The following is a 21,118-nucleotide window of genomic DNA, read 5'->3' as shown; positions in this document are numbered from 1 at the left end:
TTTATGAAACAAAGCAGAGGGTCATAGGGGAATAGAAGGGAAAAAAAGATGGAAATAGAGAGGGAGGCAAACAATAAGAGATGGTGAACTGTAGGAAACAAATTGAGGGCTGCCAGAGAGGTGGGGATGGGAGGATGGGGTAATGATGATGGACATTAAGGAGGGCAGGTGATGCAATGAGCACTGGGTATTGCATACGCTTGATGAATCACTGACCTCTACCTCTGAAACCAGTAATATATTATATGTTAATTAATTGAATTTAAATAAAATAAGATTTACATTTAAAAAAACCTTTCTAATTCCCCACTCTGGGACCTGGCTTGCCCACATGACTTGCTTTGGCCAATCACATGTGATTGGGATTGATGTACTCCGCTTCCTTACAGAAATGTTAAGATCTGTCATCTGGTTCTGCTATCTCTCATTTCCTTCCTTTGCCCTAAGACCTGGTTGTCTCAGGTTGGGTCCGCCCCTAGCCCAGATTCCAGAATGAAGACGACATGGGGAAGAACTGCAGCCAGCCTGTGAAAGCCACATAACGGAGCAAGAAAGAAATTTTTCTTGTTATGAGCACTTGGGATCTTACGGTCATTATTACTACAGCCCAACCTAGCCAGAGCTGACCAGTAAAGAAATAGTTTTTTAGGATTGTAAAAACAAAGTAGCAGTGTTATAATGGATTTTTAGGGAAAATTACTCATAATTCCTTCCCTACCCTAAACAGTCTTAATCTTCACATATGCTGACATGCAAATGTGCTGAAACAGACCATTATGTTTTATGTTGCTTCTACCTCTGAGTTTCTTCGGAGGAGCCTGGTGGTGGAGGAGGACCTAGTCCCCACTAGAGGAGGCCAGAGGGAAGGGCTGTCTGTGGAGCCACTGCTCAGCACAGAGCCTCCTGTTGTCAGGCAGTGAAGTGAAACTGAGCAAGACCACTTCCTCAGCATCCTCAGGCTCTTGGAAAAAGGGATGCCGGGTTATTTCTTCTTTTAAAAAATATTTGATTTAAATTCAATTTGCTGACATTTGGTGTAACACCCAGTGCTCATCTCATCATGTGCCCTCCTTAATGCCCATCACCCGTTATTTCTTTTATCACAATCTATCGTGCCTGTTTACTATCCTGCCAAGGCAGGGTTAACATTCAGCTCTCTATGATCTTCTATTTCCTAAATATTCAGTCCCACTATAGACTGTGAACCTGCATGCAGTAAGATGGAATTTATAGGAAGTCAGCACCAAACAATGCAGGCAGGCGTCAGCTCTTCCCTTCTGGAGGCTACAGTCTGGTGGGGTGTAAAAATAAATAAATTTAATATATATCGAATAATTACAAATTGAGTAAATCCCTCAAATGAAACACAGGACGCTCTAATAGATTGGAAAGGCAGAGACAGCAGGAGAGAATCTATTTAAGACAGAATTTTTTAAACTGCCAGCTGTGGGAAATATTAGGGAACCCTAAACTTATGTGCTCATGATCACATTAAAAAAGAAACGAGGGGGATCCCTGGGTGGCTCAGCGGTTTAGCGCCTGCCTTTGGCCCTGGGGCCTGATCCTGGAGACCCCGGATCGAGTCGTGGAGCCCGCTTCTCCCTCTGCCGGTGTCTCTGCCTCTCTCCCTCTCTGTGTCTCTCATGAATACATTTTTAAAAATCTTTAAAAATAAAAAAAAACTTAAAAATGAACTAGAACTGAATGGAGGTGAATAGAAGAGCATCCAATGTGGTAAGCGTTAGTGTCGTCTTGTGCAACCATCATCTCTGTGGATATACGTGTTATCTATTTATGTAGCTGCTGGCTCATAACATAAAATGTAGTTGTTATAATGGATTATGGTTAAAAATAAGTTTGAAAAACTAATAAAGAGCTGGCCTCTGATGACCAAGATGGGAACAGGATCGGTGTCCTCCAGGACACGGGGGAAGGCTAGCATGGTCGAAGCATGGAGAGCAGGAATATAGTTCTGATGTTGGTCAGTGCTGCAGAGGAGGTGGGATTGAATCTCAATGAGCCAGGTTGGCCCTGAGAAGGAATGTGGATTTTACTGGAAGGGAAGGGGCAAGGTTTAAGAAGAGAAGGGATTTTAAGGTTACTGCCCGAGTGTGGATTTTAGAGGGCTCACAGTCTGGAAGCAGGAAGCCTGGATCGGATCCTTTGGAACTCACATTCATTGTGAGGGATTTTAGGATCCAGGGCAAACCTCACCTGTTTTTAGAAGCCTTCCTGCTTTCCTCAGGCAGAGCCAGTCTCTTTTTCTTAAATTCACCGTGTTCCCTTAAACAGGTAGACCATTTATGCTTTCCTCCCAGTAGACAGGGTCCCCTGGGTGGCCCCCAGCCCTGGGCTGCCACATTGCTCTTCCGGGGAGGAAATGGGATATGGGGGCGCCTTGGAAGCCTCTGTGGGCACAGGCTGCCCGTCCAGCTGGCAGGGGGCTCCCTGGGGAATGTATGTTTGACTTTCTATTCCTGGTTAATATAAGTTCAAATGTTTACGGATGTTTGAAGCTGGGATGAAAGCGTTTCTATTCATGCTGCTCGAATCTGTGAGGCTTTTTTTTTTTCTTTTTCTTTTACTGAGAGCCCACAGCAAGACTCGGGTTGCTTGGCGGGGGCAAGGAATGCGGTGCGAGGAGGGGGGCGGACCCCGCCGCAGGCACCGCGGGCGGCAGCGGGAAAGCAGAGCCCGGGGCCTCGGCTGCGCCCGGGTCGGGCCTGCAGCGCGCAGGAGGGCGCGGGGCGGGCGGGCGGGCCGGGGGTCCGCAGGCCCCGGCACAGGGTCGAGGGGGCGCGCGGCCAGGGGCGCCCGGCCGAGCCCACCCAGACGGGCCCGGGCTCCGGGCTCCGGGCTCCGGGCACCGCGCCGCCGCCGTCTCGCCCCAGACATTCCGTTTCTGCCGCCGGAATGCGCCGACCGGCTCCCGCGGGCCCCGGGCGCCGCGCCCGGTGGCTCCTCCCGCGCTCCGGCGGGGGGCGGGGCGGGATGTGGGCGGGGCGGGGCGGGGCGCGGGGCGGCGGGACCTTTAAATTGGCCGCCAGGGCGCGCGGCTCGGCGCTGGGCTGCTGCCGCGAGCCGACCTTCGACGACCGACCCCTGCCGGAGCGCGGAGCCCGCTATGCCGCGTCACCTCTCGGGACTGCTCCTGCTGCTCTGGCCGCTGCTGCTGCTGCTGCCGCCGCCGGCCCCCGCCGCCCCCGGCCCCCTGACCCGGCCGGGCTGGCGGAGGCTGGGCACGCGCGGCCCAGGGGGCAGCCCCGGGCGCCGCCCCGCTCCGGCCGCCCCCACCCGCGCGCCCCTTCCCGGGGCCGGCCAGCCCGGCGGGGCCCGCGGCGCAGGTACGGGGGCGGGGGCGGGAGTGGGACCCCCCGCCTGGGAGGGAGCGGCCGGCGGGAGGAAAGGGGGCGGGAGGGATGGGTCGTAGGGAAGCGGAGCATCGAGCAGGAGACGCCCCCTGAAGCCGCCAAGTGCTTGGTCCAGCCCAGCCTGAGCCAGACTGCGATGCGGGAGAAAGAATCCCCTCCCCCAAGAAGCCTGTGGGGAAACAGGTCCAGAGAAGGGAAGGGGGATGCCCAAGGTCACTCGTAGTCGGGGCTAGAATTTGGGTCGCCTGAAGCTCAAACTCCAGCCACTTTCCCTGGAAGACGAGGCAGCGAGGGAACACCTGCGCCTCCCAGCCCCCTGTGCCAGCCCCTAACTGCGCAGCTGAACAGACCCTTCCCGGGACTCTGCCTTCGGTTCTCAGGAATCACTTCATCTATAGCCCCAGGTCGGTGTGTGACCCTCCTTCCTCTGGCCTCAGCCTTCAAACCGTCTCCGTCCAGTCTAGGATCTGGACCAAATTTCAGACTGGAATTCACACCAGGGAGTGGGGGTGGGAAGCCAGGAAGGAAACCCAAGGTGCCCCCTGGATGGCCCCAGACCTCTCTTGTGACCATCCTGTTTCCACCTCGTCTTCCGCCCCTGACCAGGTGTTCTGTTTGAACAGACTGGGTCCCAATCCCAACCCCTACTCTCTTAGATCCTCAAACACCCAAGACACTGGATCTTTCATGAACAATTCCATTGCCCTTTTTGGTCAGTCGTTGGTTCCTCTGGCAGAGGTTCCTAGAGCAGCAGTTAGAAGCTCATCTGACACAACCCCTAAAAGCATATAAACTGAGGCTTATCAAATGACTCAGGAAATCAGTGTCAGAGCCCAGAATAAAACACAGGGCTTCAAAATCCTACACAAGGATCTTTCTGCTGCTACCATCTACCAAGCTCTTGAAATCGTTTATGTAAAATTTGGTCTTCATTACCAAAACATCCAGTGTCGGTCTTGCTGAAGAGAGGCTGCACCAAACCATTTTCTGGGTCTCCAATCTCATTCATCCAGGGACTCAAGTCGGTCTCTTTTGTCTATGCCCTTCTGCACCTTCCTGGATAATGTTGAGAAAGAGCACAAAAGATTCTTTGCTGCATCAGCTCCAACGGGCTGGATCCGAAATGGTGACAGCATTGTCTTTGAGCTGGAGTACCACGGTTCACAAGGATTAAATTCAGAGGGTGGGTGGGTTGGCAAGTGTAGGGAAACCTTTCTTCTAAAAGGCAACCTGGCCTCTGGCCCTGACGCACCTCCCTTGGGAGCGGGACTGGGAGAGGGAGGAGGGATCTGCGCCAGTTGTTCATGTTCCCCCAAAGCAGCACTGGCCCTGCATTGCTTGGAATCCAAACTGATCTTGCTTGAGTGATAACCCCTTAATAAACATCATATTTCACTCTTCCCCAAATTCCCTCCTTTTTGCAACTGGAAATTGCTACGCTTTGCTATGGGCTTTTGTTTCTAGCAGGACTATCAAAAGTCAGCAAAATTGTAAGTATGGAAATCTTTTAGGAAATTCAGATTCTCCCTTTCTTGGTTTCTGAGAGTCAAAGTGCTGCAATCTAGTAAAGGGGAGTGAGATTCAAAAGCAATGATGTTGCAGAGGGGGTCCAAATCGGGAGTAAGCAGATGCTCACAGAATTTCCCGCCATCCTTGTTGAAGCCCTGTATTAGATTTCTATTGCTGCTGTAACCAATTAGCACAAACTTAGTGACGTAAAAACAGTACACAGTTATTATCTACGAGTTCTGTAGATCACAAGTCCAGTACTAGTCTCAAAAGGCTAAAGTCGTGTCAGCAGGACGGTGTTCCTTTGGGAAAGATTTTGGGGAGGCTGTTTCCTTGCCCGGTTCAGCATGTAGAGGCTACCTTCACTCCTCGACTCATGGCCTTTTCGCTATTTTCAAAGCCACCAAGGGCAGGTTGGGACCTCCTCACATCTCCTCACTCTGATCTCTCCTGCCTTTCTCTTCCACTTCTCAAAGCCTCTGTAATTACACTGGACCCATCCCAATAATCCAGGATAAACTCCCTATCTCCAGGTCATTAATATAATCACATCTGCAGTCTTTTTTTGCCATGTAAAGTAACATATTTACAGGTTCTGGGGGTTAGGACCTGGACATCTTTGGGGGGAGGAAGCTTTATTTTGCCTACCATACCTCCTGTAACCTCCCATAAAGGATTCCGTGTGAGAAGGAAGGAATCCTGCACATTAACCATGAGAATATAACCTTGACATTAGTAAGGATACCATTTGGGTATTAGTGAAATCACTGTCAAATATGGATTTTGTATCACCATGTATTTTTCTTTTTATTCCAATTATGTAAAAATACCTACATCTATGTCCAGGAGGGATTTTCATCATGATTATTCTTCCTTGCTCCTGTTTCATGGTAATTAAGGGATGAAATGAAATTCGAGAGTTGTTTTAAAAAAAAAAAAAGACTTAATTCCTTTTGACTTAACTAAATACATGACATACAGCATATTTCAGGTGGTGGCTCAAAGTCAACAAGCAGGATGTTTATTTACTGGGTACATGAGATAATGTTGATTTTTTTGTGGTGGAAAATATTGCCTCAGAAAGAGAGGCAACCATTCAGTGGAAAGCCCCATTAGGCTGGGAGTCAGGAAACCTGGAGTCCAAACCATGACCTGCTGTTTTCTGGCTCACACACCTTCCAGAACCTCAGGCTTCTCGCCTATAAAATGGGTATTAAAAACAACCTCTGCCTCTCTGACTTCACAGGGTTGTTTTATTTGTATCCTGTGATCTCTAAAATGTTCTTGAAAGTAGGGTATGGTTTATTTTCTTAATTGAATACCTCTAGGAAGCAGGATAAAACTGAGAGGATAATTTTCCATTTTTAGAAGAAAACTATATGGAGGCATCATTCCTGTTCCAGATAGGGCTTTTTCTGTCATAAACTGTCTTGCCCAGGAGTTTGTTTTGAATCTATCTTTTCCCCTTAGTCACTGAGTAAATCGCTTTCTTATAGTAGCGTCACCGTCCAGATCCTGGAAGGAAAGAACCCTGGTTGATGCTTTATGCCCAAGCACCAGTCACATTTCCATTTAGGACATTAGGGGTGTGTGTGTGTGTGTGTGTGTGTGTGTGTGTGTGTGTGTGTTTGTATAGAGGAGGAGGAATGACTCGGAAAAGATGTTTAATTACTGTTTTTTCTCTCAACCAATCCTGACTTTTGGACTTGATTTTGGTGGCTAGGAGAAGAAGGAATGTAGAACAAGACTGGGGGGAAAGGGGAAGAAAGAAGAGATGAAAACGAGCACGTGTGTGGTTTCTTTCTTTTTTTTTTTTTTTAAAGATTTCATTTAGGGGCATCTGGGTGGCTCAGCTGGCTAAGCATCTGCCTTCTGCTCAGGTCATGATCTCTGGGTCCTGGGGTTGAGTCCTATGTCAGGCTCCCTGCTCAGTAGGGAGCCTGCTTTTCCCTCTCCCTCTGCCCTGCTCCCCTTCTCCCCCAACCCCCTCTGCTCTCCTGTTCGCTCACTCTATCTCAAATTTCTCAAATGAGAGAGAGAAAGGGAGAGGGAGAAGCAGACTCCCCTCCCCTAAGCAGGGAGCCTGATGTGGGGCTCAATCCCAGGACCCCAGGATCATGACCCAAGCCAAAGACAGACGCTTAAATAACTGAGCTACTCAGGAGCCCCAAAGATGTGTGGTGTTATTACAAGGTACTTGGTACTTTTTTTTCCCCCAGAGATTTATTTATTTGAGAGAACACACACACACACACACACACACACACACACACACAGGATCTCAAGCTGACTCTGCACTGAGCACAGAGCCAACTCAGGGCTTGATCTCAAGACTCTGAGATCATGACCTGAGCCGAACGCTTAACCCACTTGTGCCACCCACGTGCCTGGTGCTCGGTACTTTTGAGTAGGAAACATACAAGCTTCTTTGCTTCTGTAGCCCCGGGGTTGAATACATGATATGTCCCCAGAAAAGTATTTGGTGAATGAAAAAAATGGAAGAGATGACTGCGGGAGTTTGGGGGGGGGGGGGGCAGAGGGTAGACACCAGTGGGCATCTCTGCTCCTGAAAACCAGACACACGCAGAGTTGGAAGCATGACAGACATGGATCAGATTAAGTTGTCATTCCTCTTTTCACTTTTAAGTATCTCAGACTCACGAGGTTCACTAAAGCCTGATAAATGATGAGAAGGAGAGGGTGCTGACTGGGGGCAGTGTTTACCCTGCTGGTGGTGAAGTAGAAGAAGAAAGCCTCCAGGAAAGCACCAGTGTGCTTGTCTCTGATGCAGCCATTGCCTGAGGTATCTGTGAGGCCTGGGCAGGGCAGCGAGGCTGTCCTGAGTTCACCTTTCACGCCATTTAGGGACACTGTTCCATTACCCTGTCCCATGGTCCCATGGCCCAGGTGCCCAAGAAAGATCTGGAAACCTTGGGAGTCAAGAGGAACCTTGGGAGCTATACCTGAAGCAGAGGGATGAGGTTGTAGGTGGAAGTTTGGGGTTCAGCCAGCCAGTAGGGAGATATTTGGAGGAACTTCACCTCTTCTGTGAATTCTCATAGGGAATTTGGAAGACCTTGGTGCTTTCAACCTCTAAAGGGAGGATGGTCTTGGGGACGAGAACAGATAGTAGCGCCTCCAACCCCAGGGCTCTCCGAGGATTGCCCTGTCTCTGATTGGGATCCCATCATTGCTCAGCCATGCTTGTTGCCCACATCTTTCTCTGCAGGTGTTTGCAAGAGCAGGCCGTTGGATTTGGTGTTCATCATCGATAGTTCTCGCAGTGTGCGGCCCCTGGAGTTCACCAAGGTGAAAACCTTTGTCTCCCAGATAATTGACACTCTGGACATTGGGGCGGCGGACACACGGGTGGCAGTGGTGAACTATGCTAGCACTGTGAAGATTGAGTTCCATCTGCAGACCTACTCGGATAAGCAGTCCCTGAAGCAGGCCGTGGCCCGGATCACACCCTTGTCTACAGGCACCATGTCAGGCCTGGCTATCCAGACAGCCATGGATGAGGCCTTCACCGAGGAGGCAGGTGCTCGGGGGCCCACTTCCAACATCCCTAAGGTGGCCATCATTGTGACAGACGGGAGGCCCCAGGACCAGGTGAACGAGGTGGCGGCTCGGGCCCGGGCATCTGGTATTGAGCTGTATGCTGTGGGCGTGGACCGGGCAGACATGGAGTCCCTCAAGATAATTGCCAGTGAGCCACTAGATGAGCATGTTTTCTACGTGGAGACCTATGGGGTCATTGAGAAACTTTCCTCTAGATTCCAGGAAACCTTTTGTGGTAAGTCTTTGCTCTCAACTAGAAAGGATGTTATATTCAGATGTTGTGTATCCAAAGAAAAAAAGATCTATTTATTTATTTATTTTTTGGTGGAAACTTTATGGAAAACTGAAATATAAGCAGTGCTTTCCTTGTGTTTTTTCCCAACTTAAACACACTTTGTTGGTTTAGGAATATAGAGTTGCTTTATATGTAACTTGGTTTGCTCATAAAAATCTTCATGTTTGCATTAGAAATGTGAAGGTCTGGAAATATCCAGAATAAATGATCCTGCTGTTCCCTGATGAGCTCAGAAAAAAATAAAAATGAAAAACTCAAGACACCTCTTTTCTCCTCTCTGCCCACAACTCCATTTTTCCTAGATATTTTCTTTAGCTTTACCATCTCAGGATTTTAACAGAACTCTGCTTGTTTTCCTGCAGAAGACAGGGAGCAGCATCTGTCTGCCCATGGAAGGATCAGTTGGTGTTCCAGTGTAACTGTCAGGGTTTTGCTTATTCTCTAGGTACTCTTAGTTTTCAGATTCTGCTCTTCATCTGATAATTCTTTGTGGAGGGACAGGATTAAGAACCAGGGGTGTGTGGTGGGTGGGATTTCATTCCACTTGTGCGGTAGCCAGAAGCAGATTTAAAAAAAAAAAAAAAAAGATTGTTACTGTCCTTCTGTCTTTTTTCCTTTAGGATGGAGTTTGAGAATGAGCATGCTAATTTAATTGGAACTAATTTAATTCATTTAGCATGTATCAGTCAAATCCATGAATATGAATCCATTTACTGCTGGGCTCTATTTTTAGATCAGAATTATGAATGTATGAAACATATTTTTTTACTTTTAAGTTTCTCTTTTTCTTTGCATCCATCTATCTGTCTATATGTCTGTCTTTCTATCTATATTCATGCTTTATTTATTTTTTATCATTTAGAGATACAGTGTTTCAAAGCCATCTGTGGAATTATCCAAACAGGTGTGGGCAAATTTCTAGTTCAGGTGAATTTTTAAATGTAATACCTTTTGCTGTATCACCTACTCCCCATCTCTTTATTTGATACATATTAGTGGATCACTGATGACACAAGGATAAAGGTATCTTTACAAAGACAAAGGTACCTCCCTACTTTCAAGCAGTAGTCTGGGGATGGTGATGAGACACACAAGTGAATCCGTAATTACAATTGTGAATTTCAACAAGACTTTATATTGAAATCACTGTGGAGCTCAGCAATCACCCTAGTTTGTCAGGAAATGGGAGATGAAGTCTTGGTCTGGAGCAAAGTTTGGCCTCAACTCAGCCAGACCTGGCTGGTGGCCCCTTGTCTTTCCTGTCCCAGGACACTGGGCCTTCACAAGCTGTCCTTGGCTTTGGTGGCATCTACTTGGTATTCATTGGTTTCTCAAAAGAACATGGCTTTCTTTCACCCAGGAAAACCCCCTGTGCTTGCGGGTGAGAGCTTTTCCATAAAGACACTGGCCTGTGGCAGAGTTGGGTCTCAAAGCTAGCACCTGGGGTTGGGCTTGCAGGCCATAAAGTAGCAAGTGGTGAGTGGTGATCTTTTCCTTCTGGTACAAAAGACCTGCTTGTTCTGGGGGAAAAAATGTCCTCTCTATGGAAAAAAGACTGAGGGGCAGCTTGTTGTAGTCAACGGGTTGGAAAGATCGCTCCATGAAAAGGCCCTTCTTTGGGAAAATATTAGCCTTGACCTGTTGCCAAAACAGTCGAGGCTGGGTTACCTGCCCAGGAGTGCCAGCCTCCTCCAACAGGCCTCCTTGGTTTCTCAGAAATGACTAAATTCATTGATTTTTCTTTCAAAACATGTCACTAGGAAAAAAAAAATCCAACAAGATATAAACACCTCCAAGAGTGAAAAGATGGGGATGCAGCCTAGCTGACATAATCTCATTTATTCCATTCTTCCTTTTCTTTTTACCTGCTTGTGTTGAGCATGGGAGCCCATTCACCTTGTAGACGTTAGCGGCTGTGAGGCTGCCTACGTGGACGTTTAGGCTCATGCATCCGTGCTGCTCATTCAGAAGGCAGTTACCTGCCTTGCCCTCCATCGTTTACATGTTCACATCTTCACATCTGTAACTCGTCCAAGAATGAGTGAGTTCCAGGCTAAGAGGCCTACCTGTGTGTGAATTCTGTTCTGACCCAAACTGTAGAGCCCTTGGAAAGCAGATTCTGGCTGCAACAGGACAACTAGCTCATAGATCTTCAAGAAGTATGTTGTAGTTCTCCCCAGGTCTTGAGTTGGGAAGTAGAAGCCTTCTTCCTGGGCTAGGTGGATACACTGAATAAAATATCAAGTTGTCTGATCCCTGTAAGTGTTGGCTTCAGCTCCAAATTCAAAATTTCCTTTTTCTTTGAGAAAGCTGACGAGATCTATAATTTTAAACTAGTAACATGATTAATGTGAGAGTGGTATTTCCAGTGAGCCAGAGGCAGAAAACAAACAGGCAGTTTTTAGAGTGCCCTATAATTGAAAAGGAACCAGAGAGCGAGGTCTTTTTTGACATGGAAGAAAGTGTCTGGAATGTTTTTGATGTTTCCATACTGATTCCTGTAAACTTCCCATGCACAGCTTCGGACCCGTGCGCACTTGGCACACACCAGTGCCAGCACGTGTGTGTCAGTGATGGGGACGGCAAGCACCACTGTGAGTGTAGCCAAGGATACTCCTTGAACGCTGATATGAAGACATGTTCAGGTGAGGCCCGCTTCAGGGAGAGTGCCTGGCTGGGGCTTATCTGGGGACCTTCTCTCCTGGCCATGGACCGGCCTTCTGCTTTTCTCCTAATTGCTCTTTAGTGGGTTCCCTGTTGCTTATCAGTGTTTTTCCTCCAAAACTATTGGAGAGAAGTGAGGTAATACATGAATCAGCTTATTTATAGTTCTTATAATTAGTTTTAGAGAACAGGGTTAGTAGGGAAATGGGTTAGTAAGGAAGGGAGTCAAAACTTGGTCCTTTTGAGGATTTGGAACTTGTCCTGGATTTTACTTGATTAAATACAAGCTGCCCCTTTGTCTCTGTGACCACAGCTGCTCATTGGATTTAGGCACAGAAGAAAGTTTAGACAGGTTCTTATTTATCTGGTATGTGAATATACACACACGATCAGTAAAGATGGGAATTAGGGCCATTTTGGTTTAAATCCTCAGAAAAAGTTTCTGAGAGGAAGGAAACTACTAATTTTTACAGATGATGTAATTGAGAGCCAGGGAAGGAAGACTTACCCATGTCATGGGGTCTGTTAGTGAAAGAGCCAGCACAGAAATCAGTTCCCAACCTCCTGTCCTGGGGCTTTTCTGTTGTGCTAAGCAACCTTGTTTAGGTAGTATGAGATGTGTGTGTGTGTGTGTAGTACTCTTAATTAATTTGCCACGTTTTCCATGCATTCACCTTTGTTCTGATGATCTTTTGATAGCTATTGATAAGTGTGCCCTTAATACTCATGGATGCGAACACATCTGTGTGAACGACAGGACTGGCTCTTATCATTGTGAGTGCTATGAAGGCTATACCTTGAATGAAGACAAGAAGACATGCTCAGGTAAGTGGGGGAGAAGGCTTTATTTTTGCTACCTCCCTCTCTGCATACCTACCTAGCCAGTATTGGAGGGTAGGTCATGCTGACAAGGTACTTGGTTTTTCTCTCTTGGGCATTTGCAATTTCCGAGCCTTCCTAGAAAAGTCAGAAATGGCAGTGTGTTATGTCTGTATCATGGCCCACATGGGGGAGTGTGTTGTGCATTCCATTCTCTGTACCTCGCCCTGGCAGTGCTTTCCAAATGCTAAAGACAGTTTAGTGAATTACAATGAGAGAATGAAAAAATAAAATAAAATCAAAGAACGCTCTGGGGCGCCTGGATGGCTCAGTGGTTGAGCATTTGCCTTTAGCTCAGGGCATGATTCCAGGGTCCTGGGATTGAGTCCTGCATCAGGTTCCTTGCTCTGTGGAGAGTATGCTTCTCCCTCTGCCATCTGCTCCCTCTGCTTGTGTTCTCTCTGTCTCTCTGACAAATAAATAAGACCTTTAAAAAAAAGACAAAGCAGTTGGGAAAGGAAAAAGAATAAGGACTGTGCACATAGGATTTTATTCAACTCCACTAACTTCCAATGTGAACCGATAGTACGGATGGCTGTGGAAGGTTTCCAATAGATTTGCTTCTTATCGATTTCTAGCTACAGGTAAGAAGATTTCTACATATGGGTAAGAAAAGACTTTTCCATTTTTAATTTCTTTTCTTCTGGACTTTTGTTTGGCAGCTCAAGACCAGTGCGCTTTTGGTACACATGGCTGCCAGCACGTTTGTGTGAATGACAGAGCTGGGTCCCATCACTGTGAATGCTACGAGGGCTATACTCTGAATGCAGATAATAAAACATGTTCGGGTAAGATCACTCTACAAATTCTTTCATAGCTGGCACTTTCTGTGGCAGTGAAACCAACTTGCGATTCACACAGGAAGAGATTCTTGAAGATATTTGAAAGAATCGGGCTTTAGACCTTCCACCACACTTATAGACTAACACATGCATTGCTCAGACAGCAGTGAGCTCACTTGATTTTGCAAACAGCGCACTTTAGAAATGGGTAGGGAGTGAGGGCTATGAGAAACACTCATTGAATGTAGAATCCTTATCCAGGAAAATTTTATGGCTCCGTCCACTGGGGACTTGTAAAGCAAATGGGAGCTTTAGAGGAAGTCAGTTGGACAGTAACTGTTTGGTGTGATAGGCTGAACTGATCTTTTTCCAATTAAAACTTGGCCTGGAACTTTTCTGTAGTGTTAATCTTAAAGCTGGATCCTTTTAGTAAAGGAGACTTTGTCAATGACTGAGTTAGACCCACACAGGTCTTCCAGTAAGTTGGAAGTAAGTTCTTCCCTGACAGTTTCTAGATGATCAATCTTCTGTGAATCTGAGCCTTATGACTTGGCTAATCCTCATTAATTTGATTTAAGCTCACTGGCAGAACAGGGGGGCATTTGTAATGTGAAAACACTTCTGAGAATTCCTACCATTTAAGACGGTGTTTAAAATTTTGGCCTCATCAAACTTTTTAAAGATTTTTATGTATATGCTCCAGGTTTCTCAAGGAGGGATATTATGTGACCTTTTCAAGAGAGACGAAGGGAAATGGCACATCACCAATTCCCTTTAAAAAAAAAATCAATTAAAGAGTACTGAGCAACTATTTGGTTCCCAGGACTGTGCAAAGCACTGTGGGGATGTAGGGAAGCACATTTTCTGCCTCTGAGCAATTTACAGGCTGGGCACAGAAAAGAATGAACATCTTGAGAAAGCAGAGACTAGCCTGGGAGAGGGGCAGACAGTAAGGGAGGGCCCACTTTGTATGCTATCAAGGGCAGGCCCTTGGTCATCACAGCAGCAAATTTATGTGAGCATCAAAGTTAGTTCCCTGTGCAAGTGGGTCGCTAATATGTTATTTTTGATGATGGTGAAAATAATCCCTGTGTAGCTGGAGATGTTGGAGGCATTTATGGGCATTGGGAGAAGCCAAAGGTAAGTTCTGGGATATAATCAAGTCTCAGTGCAGCCCCAATACTCCAGGCAGGAGAAAAAGGGGAGGGGCTCCCAGATATTGGCAGGAAATGAGTAGGCAAGGGGGGAGGCAGTAAAGGGAGTGATGTGGGATGTAGGCAAGGAAGACAGGTTTTCTCCTGAAAGCTGACAACTAAAGGGTTCATTCTAAGCATCTGTTGCAACCAAACCAAAGCTTTTGTCTCTCAGAAATCCATGTTTACTTTCGCATTGTAACCTGGGAATGTTTTCTCTCCTGCCCTGCTCTCGGGCAGTTCGCAGCAAGTGTGCTCAGGGCTCTCACGGTTGCCAGCACATTTGCGTGGATGATGGGGTGGCCGCCTATCACTGTGACTGTTACCCCGGCTACATCTTGAATGAAGACGACAAGACGTGTTCAGGTAAAGGCTGTTCCTTGTAGCCTGTTTTGTTTGGAAGGATCATCTTCTAGGAGGAAGCTTTACTCTGGCCCAAGTCTTCTGGAGGCCCTCGGCTGTCTTCCCAGCCATTCTTCCCTTGTGATTCCTTCCTCTCTCTTTGTGTTTCTTTCTAATCAAAGTCTTTTCCTAAGTTGGATTTTTTTGTTGTGGTGGTGGTGGCAGTAGATCCACATAATGCACAATTTCGCATTTTAACTATTTTTAAGTGTATAGTTCAGCTGTGTTATGTGCATTTCTACAGTTATGTGATGGTTCTGTTGTCCATCTGCAGAACTCAATCATCCGAAACTGAAACTCTGAACCTGTTCCCTTCTCTCCCCGCTCCTGGTAACCTCTCTTCTTCACCCATTCATTTCTTTTGCCTCTGCTGTCCACATTACGTGGATGAGCAGATATTCCAGGAACGTGCCGTGCCCGTTTCCACCCTTTGCTGGGACCCCTTTCCCTCACCACTCTTACTTGTCAAAATCTAAGGACAACAATCCTTGCCAACATTGGGTTTTGTTGGATTCAATTTTTGCCAGTCTAGTGGAGGCAAAAAAGTGTCTCCCCGTGGTCTTCATTTTTTCATTTTCTGGCTCCTCGAGAGGTTCAGCTCCTCTTCCTGTATTTATTGGTCATTTGAAATTTTTATTGGGAAATGCCACTTATGCACTTACTTTTCTATTGGGTTATTTGTATTTTTATTACTGACTCAAAAGAATCCTTCACATTTCTGCATATAAATTCTTTGTTGTCCTGTGTGTTGCAAATGTCTTCTAGTGTTTCTACTTTTACTTAAATGATGTCTCTGCAACAGTATTCATAATATTTTAATTCTTAAGTTATGTAGTAGCTTTATTAATTAGTGTTTATTTTTATTATGCTTTATCACTTGCCTAAGTGTTCTCTAAATTACTTTGTGTGAGTCAAATGCTACAAAATAGTGTTTGTATGTATTTCTTTAATTCCCAGGCATAGTTCAATCTTACCTCTCTTCCAGAGTTCCCCTTTCCCTTCCATTGGGCTCTGTCCTCTTTCAGCCCAGGACACCTTGTGTTGGGGTTACTTGTGTGTTCCTTCAACCATTCTATCAGCCATTCAGTAAATAGACCATCTACTATGTTTTAGGCACTAGGTATATAATCGCAAACAAAACGGATATGGTCTTTGATAACAGTCTAAGGGGAAAAGACAAGGAAATAGCAATTTATGAATGAAGAGCCATGTGAAAAGAACAGGGTCCTGAGACAGTGGGGACAGTGGGGGTTAGGGAACTTGCTTCGGGTTGGGAGTGTCTCTCTGAGGAAGTGACCTCTGAAACCCGAGGACCAGCTGTAGTTAGGTTGGGATTGAGGTGCTGGCAGAAGGAGGGAGGGCGGTGCAGAGGCTTGTGTGGTGGCTTCAGGGGGAGAGGAGGGGAGAGGCAGCCCAGTGTGAGGGAAGCACCAGCAGCCCAGGGAAGTGTGGTGCCAACATGGTGAGGCAGGGGCCACGTCATCCTGATCTGTGGGGAGGGAAAGGAATTTGTATTTTGTTCTATGGAAAATGGGAAGTTGGGGATCCCTGGGTGGCTCAGTGGTTTAGCACCTGCCTTCGGCCCAGGGCATGATCCTGGAGTCCTGGGATCCAGTCCCGCATCGGGCTCCCTGCATGGAGCCTGCTTCTTCCTCTGCCTGTGTCTCTGCCTTTCTCTGTGTAAATCTTAAAAAAAAAAAAAAAAAAAAAAAAAAAAAAAAGGAAAATGGGAAGTTGCTGGAGAGTTTTAAGGAGCTGTTCCTAAAAGTCAACAGAATTTGGATAGATTATATTTAATCAAGTGAATTTATGGTCACGTTAGCCCTATATCCTTTGTAGAATGTGGGAGAAAACATAGCAGTGAAGGACCATTCTCTGTCCTCAGATGATGGTAATGCTCAATTGGAAGATTATTCATCAGTCTTCAGACCTGGGAAGTTACTCTTATTTCTATTAGGCAACTTTAGGGGCTACGATAGTGAGTAGGAATAGCTGCCTCACTGTATTTCAGAAAGAACTAGGAGTTAGCGTTATCATTCTCCCAGGTTCTTTACTTAAATGAGGATACAAACCTGAATTTTTACTTCCAAAGTATTTATGGAACTTTCAGTTCAGACCATTCAATAGAATAAGAGTCTGTATAAAAAAAATCAGGAATTATCTGATTTTAATTCTTGAAATATTTTGGCCAAAGAGAGAATTGTTCTCATTTTTATTTCTTAATGAGGACATGGTATCATAATAAGATTAATTATCTTAGCTCTGTGTTCTTGGCTTCCCTACATCAACTTTTTACATATTTATATCATTGAAAGGTTTCCAACAGTCACAAAAGTATAGTGAATGTAATGAACTCTACTATAATCAACAGCTAGGTTTGACAATTCCCAACAACTAATTCAATTTCTTCTGACATTAATATTCCAAAGTATTTTTTCCTCTATGTGCTCTTATATCCTTTTACCTCCTGGAAAATGCATTTAAGTCTTACAAATGGAAGGACTGAATTGTAGATTTCCTGGTTTGCTATGATTTCTAACGAGCTATAACATTTTGTGTACTGTCGTCATCAGCCATTGAAGAAGCACGAAGACTCATCTCCACAGAAGATGCTTGTGGATGTGAAGCCACACTGGCATTCCAGGATAGGGTCAACTCATATCTACAGAGATTGAATGCCAAACATATCCTTTCTGGAAGGTTTTCTTCTTTGAGCCATCCTAGGTAGTACAAATGAACCAAACATTTTAGGACATTCCATGGATAAGGGCCCTATTCATTACATTTTAAGATGAGCAATAGTAATACAGTGTTTACTTTTTTTCAGTGTTCTTTTAAAATGTTTTACTAGACTGTTTTGCTCATTTAATATTTACATGTTAAAAGCTGCCGAACTACTTCTTTCTCTAGTGCTTTTCCATAGCAGTATATGCTAATTGAGTTATTAACAGATGGAACTATTGTGCTGATTCCTTAATATGGGCTTTCTTAGTTCAGAATCTGTACATGTATGGAAGGAGTTGGCTGATTAGTGAGGGGATAGCTCAGATGACACATACTTTATGCTGGCCAGCCAAATGGTCAAAAGCAGATTTCAACATGTAACATGTACCATCCAAGAAACATTCAAAATCAGTTCTTTGACCAAAGGAATAACTCAGGAAAAGTACTTTTTCTTAGCTCAAGTTAACAACACTGTCCCTAGGGATCTTAGAGGAGTGGTATTCAAATTGTGATAGGGATATGGGGGGTGGGGCACAGAAAAGTTTTTATAAAAATCCCTTTGTAAATCCTTAAATTGACCTACCAAAAATGCCACAGGGGGTCAGTTGGCATTTTCTGTTCCCATTCCTCACTTCACTTTGCCATTCTCCTAACTTTACAGAAGGAAGGCATACCTCTTATCTCACCTGAATCTTCTAACGTGAATTTCTTGGAAAAGTAAAATCTCCAGAGAGCCAAACAAAGGGACAGTTCAACAGTTTTTTTTTTTTAAATTGGAGTTCTATTTGCCAACATATAGCCTAACACCCAGTGCTCATCCCATCAAGTGCCCCCCTCAGTGCCCGTCACCCAGTCACCCCCACTTCCCACCCACCTCCCTTTCCACCACCCCTTGTTCATTTCCCAGATCAACAGTTTTTTAAATGAAGGCTTCATAAACACTACTCCCCCCAATTTATTCCATTAAGAGATATTTTTCCAATTAAACTCTGCCTTTTATTTTCAGTAATTTTATGTCAACATTTATAATTTATTTGTCATTTGATCAATTATGTGCTCATAATAGTTGTAATGATAACTCAATCCTGATGATTAAAAAAACTGGGGGCCTTATGGTCAAAGAAAACTAAAGGTAGTTTCAATATAAGTGTTTATGTGCTTTTTGTTTGTAAATTTTCCTCAAAGAAACCTTGGCGATCAAGAAAAGATTTTCAAGATTCAAAGTAGAATAAAATTCTGTGGAGAAAGTAGAAAGGAAATACAAATACAAGGAAACACAAATTGCTTTAACTATTTTATTTTAGACTTTGGTAGGTATCCATTCAGTGTGGTATTAGTATACAGGATACACTTGAAAGACCAATTTAGATTTTATATTTTAATTAAAAAATGTTTTAAAGACTTATTTATATCTTTCAGAGAGAGACAGACAGACAGCATGAGCTGTGGGGAGGGTGCAGAGGGAGACAGAGAGGGGATGCAGACTCCCCGCTGAGCGCAGAGCCCAATGCAGGGCTTGATTTCAGGACCAATGAGATCGTGACCTGAGGTGAAAGAGAGTCAGACGCTTAACCAACTGAGCCAACCAGGTGCCCCTAGATTTTATTTTAAAAAAATCATTATTTATGATATGGTAGAAATTGTATATTTTGTAACTGAAACTTAGGATGAAAATTTTCATATAGTTTAAATATGCACAGACATCACTTATTTGTCAAAATTATTTTAGGGGATAGGAGCAAAAATGTTTGCAGACAACTGCTGTATATCATCATCTCTGAGGACCTCTGCTTTATAACATGCTCTCTAAAGAATACCATTTGAATTTTAGAGTTTTGATGAGAATATAAATAGAACGTAATTATTTTCTGTTATCTTGTATTGAAGTGTTTGAAAGTGTGTTTATGTTTTCTGATGTCTAAAAATAAAAGGCATTGGCCTTAACAACTAGTCACTTGATGACATTTTGGGGAAGTTGCAAGCAGATGAATACGGACAAGTACGTCGTTGAAGTACTCAGATTTTTCACCTGGAAATACCAAGAGCTTGATTTACTTCATATTTTTGCATACTTCAATGTTCCTGCTAATAATTTGCCATTGCAAATGCTTGAATATTACTGGATAAGTAGTATGAGGGTCTTTTTGGAGAATCAGTATTATTTTTTTAAGGAAATAAACGTTCAGATCCTTAAGAGCAAACTTTAGTGTCTCTAAGCTATGACTGTGAAATGATTCATAGGAAATAGAATGAAAAGTTTAATATTTCTTTATTTACCAATTGAGCCATTTAATTTTTAAATGTTTATTTCATTCATTCCATTCTTACGATGGAAACTTTTGATCTATTTTCTTTTGGTAGTATTTATAGTATAAACCAGTTTTATTATGGAGAGTGTAAATTATACAAAGTATTTACACATTAAAAAGCTCATATAATTAAACTGAGGTGAATATAATTTAGAACTGTTTCTTTAAGGATTTGTTTTTTGCTCACTTTTTGCTGGAGTATTACTGAAGCTGTGATCAAGGGATTGTAACACACATATCTAGATCAAGTGAACATTACATGAAACATTATATAAGAAACACATAACTAAAGACTTTAGTTTTGAATCTAAGAGTATTATAAACTTTTTACCAAGGACAAAAAAAAAATCTTACCTTATCTTTACTGTTTGACTTTAGGATCCAATCAATAAAATTATGTACCTAGAAATACTGCTCTAACAAGTAACCACACACCTAATGGTGACTTTTTAAAGTTTAAGCGTAACTTTTCTTACATACTTGGTATATGTCTTTTTTTTTTCAGCTTGAGAGCTTATAGTTTTTAGAAGGGAACAGTCTTTTAAATTGTGACTACTCAATTTTTCTTTTTTTTTGGTTTCTATTGTCTTTAGTATAATAAAAAAGTTACTGTCTTTACATATTGTTATGACTGTTTTTGTGACCTGTATCAATTTTGTCTATTAACATACTTTCTTAAATTAAACTGAATTACCAATTATTTTGAATATATAATGGTTTCTTTTCAAAGGACACAATATTGTAACTCTTCCTATAATTTAATCTCATAGTTTTAAAGTTAAAAATTAAGTTCAGGTTAAATAGGTTTTTATCAAGAATGTTATGGGAGAGGGAATAAAATGAAATGATTTAAACTTGGATAAAATAATGAAGTACATTTATATAAGCACCTGAAAAGTAAATATAACATAGAGATGTAAACCTAAAATCAGTCAAAAATCTAAAAAAGAGGGCAGCCCCAGTAGCCCAGCGGTTTAGCGCCGCCTTCAGCCCGGGGTGTGATCCTGGAGACCCAGGATCGAGTCCCATGTTGGGCTCCCTGTGTGGAGCCTGCTTCTCCCTCTGCCTGTGTCTCTGCCTTTCTCTCTCTGTCATGAAGAGAGAAATAAATAAATAAATATTTTTAAAAAAATCTAAAAAAGAAACTTTAAAGGAAGAAATGAAAAATAAGTACATCAAGGCAGTATATATTATATGAAACGTACATTGTCATTCCTCGACATTTTTGAAAGATGACTTAGAGCAGTATTATCTTCCAAACTTATTTCAACACAGAATTGGTAATATTTATTAATGTATCACCGACAAATGGTGCTGTAGGAGGAATAAATGACAGCTCTTGTGCAAGCACTAGGGGAAGTTATTTAAAAATGATTTTTTTAAGAGTGTGGCCATCAGTAACTAGTTTCAACTAATCATCTCTTAAACT

General features: G+C 43.8%; 1 protein-coding gene across 1 annotated transcript; it reads left to right on the top strand.

The window, feature by feature from the left end:
- Positions 1-3,124: 3,124 nt before the first annotated feature.
- MATN3 (matrilin 3) lies at positions 3,125-20,307 on the top strand. The gene is made up of 8 exons (XM_025454582.2): positions 3,125-3,344; positions 8,110-8,676; positions 11,256-11,381; positions 12,100-12,225; positions 12,942-13,067; positions 14,495-14,620; positions 17,230-17,340; positions 19,336-20,307. The coding sequence occupies exons 1-8, from the start codon at positions 3,125-3,127 to the stop codon at positions 19,389-19,391; spliced, it is 1,458 nt and encodes a 485-aa protein (XP_025310367.1). The 3' UTR covers positions 19,392-20,307.
- Positions 20,308-21,118: the final 811 nt, after the last annotated feature.

This window comes from Canis lupus, chromosome 17 (genome assembly GCF_003254725.2).
Source record: "Canis lupus dingo isolate Sandy chromosome 17, ASM325472v2, whole genome shotgun sequence".
Lineage (NCBI taxonomy): Eukaryota > Metazoa > Chordata > Mammalia > Carnivora > Canidae > Canis > Canis lupus.
Note: the sequence above shows the minus strand (reverse complement) of the source record. Positions and strands in the feature narration are given on the sequence as shown.

Excerpts from the sequence above, each read along its gene's own strand:
- MATN3 (XM_025454582.2), top strand. The coding sequence starts at position 3,125 with ATGCCGCGTCACCTCTCGGGACTGCTCCTGCTGCTCTGGCCGCTGCTG. Across the intron at positions 3,345-8,109 it reads CGGCGGGGCCCGCGGCGCAG|GTGTTTGCAAGAGCAGGCCG; the intron begins GTACGGGGGCGG and ends CTTTCTCTGCAG. Across the intron at positions 14,621-17,229 it reads AGACGACAAGACGTGTTCAG|CCATTGAAGAAGCACGAAGA; the intron begins GTAAAGGCTGTT and ends TGTCGTCATCAG.